Source organism: Dendropsophus ebraccatus, chromosome 4, assembly GCF_027789765.1.
Source record: "Dendropsophus ebraccatus isolate aDenEbr1 chromosome 4, aDenEbr1.pat, whole genome shotgun sequence".
Classification (NCBI taxonomy): Eukaryota; Metazoa; Chordata; class Amphibia; order Anura; family Hylidae; genus Dendropsophus; species Dendropsophus ebraccatus.
In genome coordinates this window covers 146,253,125-146,267,213 of record NC_091457.1, presented here as the reverse complement: position 1 = coordinate 146,267,213, position 14,089 = coordinate 146,253,125, and the positions used below count along the sequence as shown (strand labels likewise).

General features: G+C 41.4%; 1 protein-coding gene across 6 annotated transcripts in view; it reads left to right on the top strand.

The window, feature by feature from the left end:
• MRTFA (myocardin related transcription factor A) overlaps window positions 1-11,201 on the top strand; it is a 49,261-nt gene extending 38,060 nt beyond the window's left edge. For 4 of the 6 annotated variants that reach the window (XM_069967361.1, XM_069967357.1, XM_069967358.1 and 1 more), the window contains 7 exons: window positions 839-1,086; window positions 1,936-2,113; window positions 5,583-6,371; window positions 7,414-7,479; window positions 8,182-8,313; window positions 8,405-8,465; window positions 10,195-11,201. In XM_069967361.1, coding sequence (XP_069823462.1) covers window positions 839-1,086; window positions 1,936-2,113; window positions 5,583-6,371; window positions 7,414-7,479; window positions 8,182-8,313; window positions 8,405-8,465; window positions 10,195-10,673 — 1,953 coding nt within the window. In that variant the 3' untranslated portion in view covers window positions 10,674-11,201. The remainder of the gene's footprint in view (window positions 1-838; window positions 1,087-1,935; window positions 2,114-5,582; window positions 6,372-7,413; window positions 7,480-8,181; window positions 8,314-8,404; window positions 8,466-10,194) is intronic. The other 2 variants (XM_069967363.1, XM_069967362.1) reach the window with 2 other exon arrangements.
• The last annotated feature ends 2,888 nt before the right edge of the window (window positions 11,202-14,089 follow it).

Below are 14,089 nucleotides of genomic sequence, written 5' to 3'. Positions count from 1 at the left end.
ATATTAGGCATAAGACTGTCAGCCTGTGGAACTCTCTGACACATGATGTCATGGCTGATTCATTAAATCAGTTCAAGGGAGGCCTGGATGCTTTTCTTGAAAAATATATTACATGTTATGGGCACTAGATAACATGTGATAGGACACTTATCCAGGGATTTATTCTGATTACCATTGGAGCCGGGTATAGGTATAGGCCTGGTAAGCTTTCAGAGCGGGTCTGTGGATGGCCCTTCCTGAACACAGGACATCAGTGACTCCCTGGTAAGTGGCGTGCCTGTGCAGTCAGTGGGTTATGGCCACTAGATTACATGCGATAGGACACTGATCCAGGGATTTATTCTGATTACCATTGGAGTCGGGAAGGAATTTTCTCGCTGTGACCGGGTAATTGGCATCTGCCTCATAAGGATTTGTGCCTTCCTCTGGATCAACACACTTTTTTCAACTGTTTTAGCTAAGTTAATATAAATATACACATTGCTTTTGAAAAAAATTAGTGGGTGGTTGTGATAATAAATATATATATATATATATATATATATATATATATATATATATATATATATATATAATAATGAATCGGCCATTAATCAGTTTTGTAAAAGTGACTCCTTTTCTAGAGTCTTTCCAGAATTCTCCAGGGAGCTGAACACTTTAATTAATTTTGTATTAGAGGTTCTACTTTTTAATCGATTTGGGTTGGTGAATCTTGAAAAACTTTAAAAGCATCCGAAATCTGGTTGTGTGTGTGTCTTTGGTTCTTTGACACCAATTGATAAGTGTAAATAGAAGTGAAAAGTTAATAATTTTTTTTGTTTATATACATATATTTCAGCAGAACCATTCAAAACCATGTCATGATAAACTTCGAGCCAAGAAAATGAAGGATACCAAGCCTAAGGTGAAGAAACTGAAGTATCACCAGTATATACCCCCTGATCAAAAGCAGAAAGGATCCCCGACCATGGACTCCTCTTATGCAAAAATCCTGCAACAACAGCAACTTTTCCTTCAGCTACAGATTCTCAACCAACAGCAGCAGCAGCATTACAACTACCAGACCATCCTGCCAGCGCCGCCAAAGTAAGCTTACCTGCACGAGCATTGGTTCACTATCAGGATTTCATTTCTCAGGACCCTATTACACGGAGCGATCATCGGCTGATTGTTTCTTTAGGTCCAGACCTAAAATTATTGGCCGCCCATCCGCATCACTTCATCTAATGGCGATGTGTGGCCAACGGCTGACAATTGAACAAACAGTTAAAACATTACCTGTCCATGTTCCCGGTCTTCTCCTGCGCTTTGCATGCATCCTGGTGCCACGGCTGTAGCTTTAGAGCAATGATTGGCTGAGCGGCATGACAGGTCACACCGGGACGCATGCAGAGTGCGGGAGAAGACCGGGAGCGTGGGCAGGTAATGTATTAAAGGGATTATCCAGCGCTACAAAAACAAGGCCACTTTTCCCCCTCTCTTGTCTCCAGTTCAGGTGTGGTTTCCAATTAAGCTCCATTTACTTCAATGAAACTGATTTTTAAACCCCACCCAATCTGGAGACAAGAGAGGGGGAAAAGTGGCCATGTTTTTGTAGTGCAGGATAACCCCTTTAACTGTTTGGGTAAGGGCTGCATGGACATCACTAACGATGTCCGTGTAGCCCTTGCTAATCGATTATCGAGCCGTGTAATAGGCCCAGTAAGCGAGTATAGCAGATCGGCGATGGTTTACAATATTGATTGGGCCCTCGTCGTCCAGTGTAATAGCACCCTTAGTAGTGGTTGCTATACCTGGCTGAGAGCAATTGCATATCCAGAATCGCTTTTAAGATGTATAACCTATACTGTGATTGAATATGTTCTATAATTATGAAGTTATATTGGTGCACCGATTTGCTTTTATCTAACCTGATTTTATGTTGTCCTATAATAGGCCAGTGCATGCAGACCAGCAGACAGGCGCTGTTACCACAACCAACACTGCTGTGCGCACATTACCTACAGTCAGCATCTCTACTCATTGTGCCCCAATAGGATTTAAACAGAACAGCAATATGCCTCCTACTGCAACTAAAACAGGGCCCCTGCCAAACAATTTGGATGATATGAAGGTACAGTAAATTATCTCTGCTTTTGGATATAAAGTAAAGCGTCACCCAAAAAAAGACACAGAGGGAGATTTATCAAGCATGGTGTAAAGTGAAACTGGCTCAGTTACCCCTAGCAACCAATCAGATTCCACCTCTCATTTTCCAAAGAGTCTGTGAGGAATGAAAAGTGGAATCAGATTGGTTGCTAGGGGCAACTGGGCCAGTTTCGCTTAACACCATGCTTGATAAATCTTCCCCATAATTTATATTTATTTTTGTCACCAATATGTGTAATGGTAAGAACTGTGTCCAGTGCATGTAGATGAGGTCTCCAAAACTGGACACAGTATTCCAGATGTGGCCTCGCTAGAGCTCTATACAGCAGGATCACAATTTCCTTCTTCCTACTGGTTATACCTCTAGCTATACAGCCCAGCATACAATTGGCTTTCCCCACCGCCTGGTTGCACTGGTGACTCATTGTGAGGTGTCAGAAATCACTATCCCTCAATCCTTCTCTTCTGAAGTCTTTTCCACCACAGTACTGCCGATGTGATACTCGGATAGTGGATTCCTCCTCCCCAAGTGCATTATTTTACATTTAGAAACATTGAACTGCAGTTTCCATTGTTTGGGCCACTTATCTAGCAAAGCAAAACCATTTTCCATATTACTGACACCTCCAGGAATATCAACCCTATTGCACACTTTTTTATGTCATCAGCAAACTGACAAACCTTACCCACCAAACCTTCTCCTATATCACTATCCTTACCTACCAAACCTTCTCCTATGTCACTATCCTTACCTTCCAAACCTTCTCCTATGTCACTAACCTTACCCACCAAACCTTCTCCTATGTCACTATCCTTAACTACCAAACCTTCTCCTATATCACTATCCTTACCTACCAAACCTTCTCCTATGTCACTATCCTTACCTTCCAAACCTTCTCCTATGTCACTAACCTTACCCACCAAACCTTCTCCTATATCACTATCCTTACCTACCAAACCTTCTCCTATGTCACTATCCTTACCTACCAAACCTTCTCCTATATCACTATCCTTACCTACCAAACCTTCAGCAATAACTAATCAGAGTTCTTTAAGAGCCCTGGGGTAGACACCATAAAGACCTGTCACCTTATTCAACTTTAAATGGGCAAGTTCCTCTGAAACATTTACTGCATAAAACACTATCGTGAAAGCCTCCTGCTAAAAACACTGCACATATTCAAATTGTCAGATAGATAGATAGATAGATATACATATCTATATCTATTTATTTTTTTATATATATTTTTCTTATGGTGTATAAAAATGTAAAGTAGTAAAATGAAACAAAAGCTATATAAATTGGATGGCGCTGTAATGACCCCCAAAATACACACAGCATGTCAGTTTCACTGCAGTTTGCAAAGTTGCTGAGGTTTTTTTTTTTTTTTTTCCGTCTGGTAACATTAAAGGAGTCATTAGAAAGTACATTTGGTCCCCCTTCCCCCCCCATTATGGCTCTGTAGTTGGGGAAAAATAAGATTTTTGGCATTTTAGAAGGCGAGATAGGAAAAATTTTAATGCAAAAGTCAAAATGGACCTGGACCTGGAGTGATTAAAAGGTTTTATACCATGGCTTTAGTCTGTGAAGTGAGCCATCTAAATGGCCTAAAATAATACTTTTAATCTGACATGCGGGGTATGCAAATTACAGCTTGGTCTCCACCCCAATGTCTACTGCGGAGTAATCACTAGTCACTTCTCTCTGCCTCTAATAACATGCTGCAGGCATGATTGTCAGGCAAAGAGACTTTCTGTGAGCTAATAGCCTTTTTGCTTGTCAGTCACGCCTGCAGAGTGCCATGACTAGTAACGAGTCATTTGCATACAGACAGCTCACTTCACCGACTAAAGACCAGGTAGGAAAGCTTATTATGACACCCTTTAATGCTCCCAGCAAACTTGCACAGTAGAAAAGAAAATGGATAAAGATTGCTGAAGCTATTTCATTTATTTCAGTCATTCATTGTGCATAGAACAGTATTCTTTTCCTGCACATTTGGGCAAGACTCACACACCGACAAAGTGATCAGAGTGCAAAAATTGTAAAAGCTCCAATTTCGTGTGACTGTACAAAACTGTATTGAATAGAGATGAGCGCACTGTGTTAGGGTTCGAGTTGATCCGAACCCGAATGTCCGACATTTGATTAGCGGGGGCTGCAGAACTTGGATAAAGCTCTAAGGTTGTCTGGAAAACATGGATACAGCCAATGACTATATCCTTGTTTTCCACATAGCCTTAGGGCTTTATCCAGCTTCAGCAGCCACTGCTAATCGAATGCCGAAAGTTCGGGTTCAGATCAACTCGAGCATGCTCCAGGTTCGCTCATCTCTAGTATTAAACCTTTGGGAGATACCTCTACTACATCTCTCCACACTGTAGATCAATGGGGGTGTTCTAGTTTCATCTATATTACCTGAGGACAACATATGTAGTCCTAGACTGTCTAGATTTACAATAGGTGATAATCACAGCACCCCCTTTAACTGCATTGGTCTCACAGCATGCCCAGGAAATTCCCCCATTCTTTGGGTGGACGGCGGAATCTGCCTGAGCATAGAATGGAGTCTATGGGACAGGCGGAGAGTCAAGTGGGGGCGAGCGGTGGAATCTGCGGGATGTTACCCGCAAGAATTCTGTAGTGTGCACATGCCCTAAGGGCTCCTGTGGTCCATGTGGCTGCTGTAAAGTATACCTCTAAATGTTAAAAAAAAAAATAATAATAATAATCACTTAGGCTCCTTTAGTCATGTACAGAAAATAGAATAAAACATTGACTATCCAAAATATACTTTTCTTAAAGGGATTGTCCAGCAAAAATATTTTTCTTTCAAATAAACTGATATCAGAAAGTTATAAAGATTTGTAATTTACGTCTATTAAAAAATCTCAATTCTTCCCATACTTATCAGCTGCTGTATGTCCTGCAGGAAATGTTGTTTTATTTTGTCTGACGCATTGCTCTCTGCTAAAATCTCTGGCCGAGACAGGAACTGTCCAGAGAGGGAGAGGTTTTCTATGGGGATTTATAGAAAACCGAGACAGAGTTGGCAGCAGAGAGCACTGTGTCAGACTGAAAATAAAACCACATTTCCTGCAGGATATATAGTAGCTGATAAGTATGGAAAGACTTGAGAATTTTTAATAGAAGTAAATTACATATCTATATAACTTTCTTATTAAAATCCTTTCCCCTAAACCCCTTAGAATATTACATCAAATTTTTTAGGTGTTGCCATTGATAGTCCTTTCCGATCCTGGCCGCTAGTCCGTTGTGAAATACACTCAACACCCACAGGTATTGGCATGGGTCAGCAAGCTGCATAGTGCAATTATGGTGCAGGGGGAAGGAAAAAAAAAAAGCTAAAGTATATGTGTATACACAGCTATTTTTTATGTTTTCTGCCCTTATACCTTTTTATGTTGTTCAGGTTGCAGAGTTAAAGCAGGAGTTGAAGCAGCGTGGCCTACATGTGTCTGGGACAAAGGTTGACCTCATTGAAAGACTAAAGGCAACACAGGAAATCAGCACCGTCCCTGCTAATCCGAAGCCTGCCCCAGTTCAACAGCCTAAGCCATTGGAGGTGATACCGGTGACCCCAAATATGTACACCCCTCCAGCAGTGACCGATCCAGTAAGCTTAGGCAGCTTTAGTTCCACTCCGCCTTGTTCTCCTTGCCCTTCAGAAGTATCCTTGGCCAGTGTGGATGATGTGCTCACCGCCGGAGAAGAAACCGTTTCGTCACCCGTCACACAACTCATCGTCTTGCCATCTCCAGCACCAGTCACAGAGAAGTCGGCTACCGATGTCCGAGACAAAGACATTATGCTCCGAGAGAAAGATAGACAGATTGAAGAACTAACTAGGAGGTTGAGACAGAAGCAAGAGTTAGTGGAAAGACTAAAACAACAACTTGAGCAAGAGAAGAGAACAACACAACAGTCTCCGCTGTGTGACGATCACCAGACTCCGATGGTTCACGTCAAACAGGAAATTAGTCAGGCCACTTGTGATTCCAGCAGATGTACGGAAACTTCAAATAGAAGAGCCGCAGTAAAGCGAGAAACAAGTGGCCTGCAAAAGCCACACAACTTTAGGAGTTCAGTGTCTAATAAGGATGGAATGAAAATCAATGGTTCATCTGAAGCGCAGGTGGTCTTCACTGTTAACAAGCCAAGCACTTTGCAAGCGGAAAACAATAAATCAGTCATACTGCAGGTTGGTAGAAACATTACATATTACTTAAAAAAATATGTTTAACATAAAAACATTATTTACATAATAAGTTGTTTTCTGATGACATTTCCTTTAAGACGTTTTGGTAAAGATTTTTTTTAATTTTCCTATCTACATTATAAAAAAAATCTTGTGTTTTTTAGTCTCGCCACTGGGGCTAACGCTATGTTGAGACTTCCTGTTGTGTCTGTGTTTATAAGAGGAGGCTGCTGTAAAGTGATCTATACAGCATTGCAGTGTTGTGACACCAGTAGATAGAGGAAACAGTGCTATGACCTCTTCTTAGGTCACAGAGCGTGCTCAGTAATGTTTCACATTCATCTTAAGTGGACAAACTTTGTCTATTGTTGTCTGTGTCCATGAGCCTGGCTGTAAACATGTCATTAAACGCTGTGATTAAAATCGCTCGATAAAATGGCAGCCCCCAGATCTAACAAAGTTTTTGTTTGGAAGCATGCCCGCCGAACAGAACACCAGGACATTCAGCTTTGATTCTTTTTAGCCTGTCACCATTGTCCCCTACCTTCACCGTTTGTTGCAGAGAAGCTGCATGCAGGACAGGAAGACCGTCATTGCCATCCCCGTTGTCCCCTACCCCCAGATGTAGAGCTGCATAGAGTCTGCCGTTATTCTGTCACTTGCCGCCACACTATACACTGTCCCTGCTGTGCTGTACCAGTGTGCTGTGGAGAGCTCCCCTTGGTGGCCGGAATTAATTTCTGTTTAGGATCCACTGAGAGCCATGTATGCTAAAAAAGCAGAATTGACATCTTTTTCCAAAGACATCCCACAAAAAGCATTATACTATAGTGTTACTGTAGCCTACATTAAAGGCTGTCATCAGTGGTATCCCCCCAACAAATAACGCAGACATCAGGCCCAGACATTTTGCCTTGTTTGATTCCAGATTATGGAATCAAATCTTTATCTGTTCATTGCAATAGAATGTTTAGTCATGTAACACATTGTTGTTTACTTCTGTTTCTTGTCTACCTTAATGACGGCTAAATATCTTCCTATAAAGCAGGAGACCTCACAGCAAAATACACAGCCAGAAGCCGAGGTGCTCGTTGCCCAGCCTTCATCATCGGTGAGACTTTTGTTTGTGCCTTGTTTTTATTAAATGGATTAAACTTGCATATATACTTGCCTAGCCCCTGTCCCCCGCAGTTCCTGCTTGGCTCCATCCATTCCCCCAATTATCTTTCTGCTTCCGAAATGAGAGCTCAGTGCAGCACTTGTCTCAGAAGCAGACAGAAGATGAGGAAACTGGACAGAGCCAAATGGGAGTTGGGGTGACCAGTTTAAGGTAAATATAACTTTTTTTTCTATTTTAACACACCGCATAAAAAAATAAATAAATACTCCTTTAAGGTTTTTAAAGGCCTTTCCCAGGCACACTCCCTGTTTTCCCTGGTACTATTCACCAGCGTTGTCAGGACGAATCTCCACAAAAGCCAGGGTATTATGAAGCTGGATATTTATTGTAAAGGAGATTTACCCCCTTCATCAGATAACAGTGCATAACAGAGATAACCGTTTTGCACAGGCCCCTTCGTGTGTGTGTGTGTGTATATATATATAGATATATATATATATATATATATATATATATATATATATATATATATACATACATACACACCTCCTTTATTTCCCCATTTTCCCTGACACATGTATGCTGATTTCTTTACAATGGCAACCATCTGATACCCATCAAGTATACCCCCTTTAAGTTGATAGAATATATATAATTTTACTGTTAATCCTTTTTTCCCCCCAATTTCTCCAGAGCTCAACATCAGCCATTCAACTGAGGCCATGCACTATTTTGTCTCTTGCCATGCCCAATATGGAGACATTTTCAGATATGAAGCAGTCAGACTTCAGAGAGGAGGAACCTTTATGCTGCTCACCAAAATCGGTATTTTCCCTCATTTTATTAAAGTCCTATCTGAATTTTTCTAAAAAGTTTCTGAATTTTTTTTTTTTTTTTCTGTTTACTGTTTTACTAGGATGGACAACCCACAGGGATGCAAACAGATGACTTTTTTGACAATTTTATACACAATTTAGGTAAGTTTATTCCTTCCATTTAGCTTAAAACTTGTATTGACCTGCTCTGGGCCTGGCTTCATCTGCACATGGGCCAGCTGCTGCCAGCTTACATTTGGGCGACTCCTCTAACAGTGGCTGCACACATGACTCCAAATTACATATAGAGCCTAGTGTTATATTTTAAGTGTGGGGTTTTGTTTATTTTTTTCTACGTATAGAAGTATTCCGGGCATACAAGTTCTCAGATTGGAGAGGGGGTCCTTTCAGGGAGAAAAAAAACAAACATACTTGTCTGCCCTGATCCCCCGCAGCTGCCATTCCAACAGCCCCGATTTTCTCTGCTCCCCCTGCAGGAACTGCCCACTCACCCAATATATATATATATATTTATATTTATATTTTATTTTTTTTTACATTTCTTTCATAAAGTTCTATAACGTTATTAAAGAAAACTTGAAATCTTTTCATGTTTCTGTTGACTGGCAGCAGCAATGAAAGCAACAAAACCTTTCTGCTGCTACCAGTGGCCGTTTTGGGAACTGTAGGGCTTCACAAGTCCAGGACCAGGCACAGTTAAAGGGGTTGTCCAGCAGAAAAAAAAAATTCTTTCATATCAACTGGTGTCAGAAAGTTATTTATATTTGTAATTTACTTCTATTTAAAAAAATCTCAAGTCTTCCAGTACCTATAAACTGTTGTATGTCCTGCAGGAAGTGTTTTATTTACATTCAGAAACAGTGCTCTCTGCTGACATCCAGAGCAGGAACAAATCCCCATAGAAAACCTTTCCTGCTCAGACAGTTTCTGTCTCAACCAGAGATGTCAGCAGAGAGCACTGTGTCTGAGTGTAAATAAACACCACTTCCTGCAGGATATACAGTAGCTTATAAGTATGAGAAGATTCAAGATTTTTAAATAGAAGTTAATTACAAATCTATATGTTTCTGACACCAGTTGATTTAAAAGAAAAAATATTTTCTCTTGACAACCCCTTTAAGGCCCTAGTACACTAAAAGATGATCAACCTGACTTGGACGATTACCAGCCATTCAGGCTGATAATCATTTTGCATGTTGAAAGGAAACAATAAACTGACATACACAGTGGCAGCTGATTGTGTTATTTCACCATGCTGAAAGATCCCGATTATGTCAGTGACAGTCTGCTGCTTGCTTCTCTGTGTAATAGGAGTGCTGGCAGCAGAGCGACGCAGACTTCAATGGGCAGCCTGAACAATCTAAGGATCGTTTGGGCAGCTCCTCCCCCTCGCTGTCTGTGGGTGTGTGTGTGTAATAGCACAGGTAGTGAGAGGGGAACAAGGGGCAACCAAACGCTGACCTGACAGGTTGGTGCTTGCATCCCCCAGAAAATTGTGCTGTGTAATACAGCCCTTAGACATTGCTAACACTGTGCGTATTCTAATGCTAATATGCCCCAGAATACAGGTTACAACTGGGCAAGCAGCCTGTGTTAGGAGTGCTGCAGTGAAGCAGAGTGAGGGGGGGATAGCTGGCAATGGATGCTGGCACTGCTTCACTATGAAGCAGGAATTGACAGCTTTAACTTTATAAAAGAAATGAAAAGTAAAAAATTTGGTTCACTGGAATAACTTTGTTCATTTGGTCCATCATATTTCCAGATGCTAACTGCTAAAATTGCAGCTTCTATATTTTTGAGCTAATAACATTTTTACTAAGTTTTTAGCTTTATATTGGTGTTAACCATATGTTAATTATTTAATTGACAGAATTATCTACAGAAAGTAAAGAAAGCTACATGCAAAGCATGAAACAAACATCTCCGACTCATCCTGCTGTAAATGAGGTGCCACAAAGCGAGCTGCACCGACTGCTTTCTCCTACTACACCAGACCGACTAGAAGATTTTCTAGAGGCTTCGACAGGCACAAAGATACTTCAGGGGGATGAGGATGGTACAACGGCTATGACACTTATTGATGAGCTGCACAGTCAGATGCTGAGCAGTTTAGCTATCCTGGATCATCCTACCTCATCTATGGACACATCTGACTTGCACTTCTCTCCAGAAGGAGGGCCTTTAGGACTGGACATATCTGAACCTCACCTTGATAGTATGGACTGGCTTGAACTGTCTGAGCCTCCAGCAATGAATCTGACTCCACTCAGTACAGCAACACCAAGTGTCTTTTCTACAGAGTTTTTGGACAGCCATGACTTGCATCTACAGTGGGACTCCTGTTTATAACCTAGCGGTTGTTATTGAGATTCAGGCTAGGCTTAACACAGCAACTTTGGCTGCATGATATTTAAGAACGCTGCTAAGTTGCGTTGCATCTGAGAAACAACTTCGGCAGAAAATCTAGACCTGCTGAATTTCAACACACATCTACAATCACTATCCTTAGTAGCACAACACTGCAGACTTAGTGTCACGTGACCAAAGTTGTCGTGTAGTCCGAGCTTTAAGAAAACATACTGCACTTCATTTTTTTTTTCTGCCAAATACTGTCATACTGCATCAAAAATACGGAAGTACAAGGTGCCAAAATTAAGAATTAGCTGCCATTTTCAGAGACCAATGCATCCAAAAATAGTTAAATATTCAGCAGAATGTTAACGTTGTCACCCACTGATTGTCTTAAAGGATCCTTAGCATAAAGTGAATCTGTCTACTTCAATTCAGGTTCTAAACTGCGAACACTGTTAAAGTGACCACCAGGCCCAGGCTGAAGCACTGGAGGCGGGTCGGCCCACCCTTAGTGGGAGGAAACCCCCGCCCCTCTCTGATAGGATTCCGTTGATTCTAATGGAGTCACGTCATGGAGGGGCTGGAGTTTCTTCCCACTGGGGGTGGGTCGTCCTGGGTGCTTCTGCCTGGGCCTGGGTCGTCCTGGGTGCTTCAACCTGGGCCTTTAAAGACCTATGACAGGACCATTTGTCTCTTTGACCCAACAGCTATCTGTGTTCATTACATAGAAAGTTTTTATTCTCTAGTGTCACACACACACACACACACACATCCCTATCCTTGCTTAATTGACAGTCAAGGCTGACTGACAATCAAGTAGTGATTGGAGGTGGAATAAGGAGACATTACATCCCTCAGCACTTTGGGAGCCTGGGAACTTCTTTTTGACATTTTGCACTGGAAAATTATAGCATTTTACTATGTTATGGAAGCTCAGACAGATATATGAAGAGTATCATGTGTCTCCTTGCACTAACAGTGTCAGCAGGTTGGAACCTGAATAGCAGCCGACAGATTTCATTTATTATTTGTGTGTTTCTGTTTCGACTCTTGGCTCGTCTAGAGGATATGGAAACATTTGCATGTATCATGGTTTTTTTTTTCTTTGAATTTGGGAGCAACTTGTGTCTTAGTCCTTAGCGGCAGCTTAAGTAATTTATCATTTATCACGTAATTGGATATTTAGTACTTCAGTGAGTTCTGAGTGTCTAACCTGGAGGACCACAAGTTGATTCCTGACATGTTCATTTAGTCAAGTAGATGATCCAAGCTTAATGCATACTGTCAATTCAGAGAGAACACAAGTGTTTATCGTTAAAAAATAAAATATAAAAATTAAATCCTTAGTAAAATAAAGACAGGCATACTCCCCTCTCCAATCCCCTTCCACTCCTGTTTCAACGTAATCTGATGTCTCGGAACACGACGTAACTGCTGTGGTAGGTCCCTGCTTAAAGGGGTTATCCAGGATTGAAGTAAACACAGCTGCTTTTTATTTTTCTAAAAACAATGCCACCCCTGTCCTTTGGTTGTGTTGGATATTACAACTCCATTTATGTCAACAGAGCTGAGCTGCATTAGCGCACTCAAACTGAGGAGGAGGAGGAGAGAGGTCTTTCTTTTTTCTAATCCTGGGTAAGCTCTTTAAGCCAGCATTTCGCTGCAGCAGTGGTATTTCTCATGTTAAAGGGGTTATTCAGCGCTACAAAAACATGGCCATTTTTCCCCCTACTGTTGTCTCCAGTTCAGGTGCAGTTCGCAATTAAGCTCCATTTACTTAAATGGAACTGAGTTTCCAAACCCCACCCAAACTGGAGACAACAGTAGGGGGAAAGTGGCCATGTTTTTGTTGCGCTGGATAACCCCTTTAAGAAAAACTAGGAGGTTGAAGCCGGGGGCAGACCAGAAAAGTGGCTGAAACAGGAATGGCAGGGGATTGGTGAGGATAATGTTTCTCCTTTTCAAAGAAAATCTGCCAGCTCTGTATCATATTTAAGGCTACAGATGGGTAGAAAAGTACATGCTCCAGTACATGCATTCCACGTCCGTGATCCATCAGGATCACGGAACGTGGGAATGCAGCCTTAGTTCAACAATTCTAGAATCTGGGCTGAGCTGCAGCATGCTCAACTCCTCCATTAACCACCGATCTCTCTGCGCATGATTGATGTATAGGACATCGTGTTCATATGGGCTGGTGGAGCAAGGAGACGTTGCTGTAGCTCAGCACATCTTCAGTGGCATTCGAACTTGGAAGAAAAATAGGCTTTTATAAGCTTCTAAACGGCCATCAGCTGGAAAGGGAGGTAAAAACATTAGAGATGAGCGTAACTTGAAGTTGGATGCAGCCCTAGAGAGTCCGGGATAACATGGATATGGCCATAGGCAGCATTAGGGCTGTATCCAACATCTTTAGTCACCGGTAATCAAAAGCCGAACAATCGGACTTGCATGCTTGAGTTGCGCTCATCTTTACCTATCATCTATCTGCCCATGTCTAAACCCTAAGTATGATAAAAATCTATCCAGCCCTACAAAAAGAACATGGCCATTTTCTTCCAGAGACAGCACCACTTTTGTCTCCAGTTTGGGTGCAGGTTTTGTAACTATTGAAGTGAATGGAGCTTAATTGCAAACCGCACCTGAACTGGAGACAAGAGTGGTGCTGTTTCTGGAAGAAAGCGGCCATGGTTTTTTGTAGCGCCGGATAACCCCTTTAAGTTTCCCTAAAGAGAACATGATAGTTTCATTTAAAAGCTATAGATCTGCTGTACTATTCAATCCTAGAAAAAAAATATTCTGCACTTGACCAACCATGTGCAAAACCAGCATTTGGCCTAGTATACAGCTTTATTTCTCCTTTTCCATTCATTTCATTACCTTACCACACTGCAACATGTCCCACAAACTTAATAACTATCATACTTTATAACTATGTATGTTTCCTGGTATTCCGGTTATTGAGAACAGCAAGTTAGCGTTATTATTATTATTTTTTTTGCTGCCAAACAAGTTACTTTTCTGCCAAAGACATTTCCCCGTACGGACTACTTTCTTCACAATTGTATTACGGCACTTAGAGAAGGCGGCTTAACCATACCAGAGTTTAGCGCTTATTCTGCTAGTACTGAGTGTTATTTCGGTCTGGTTCAGATGCAGGGTGAGTGATTGATTATTGATCATTTATTTCCATGCTACATGTATGTGGATATATTTGCTTGGTATAATTACCATTACAAATGCTGGGTATCTGGAATTTTCATCCATAAAATAAATGATATACACCAAATGTAGAGTTGTATAAAAATTGTTGAGAAATTGAGGGCAGCTTAAGGGGCCCACAGGATGTACCTACCTTCTTGTGTCAGGTCTATGGCAGCTTCTCTCCTGGTATAATGGTCATGCTCCATCTT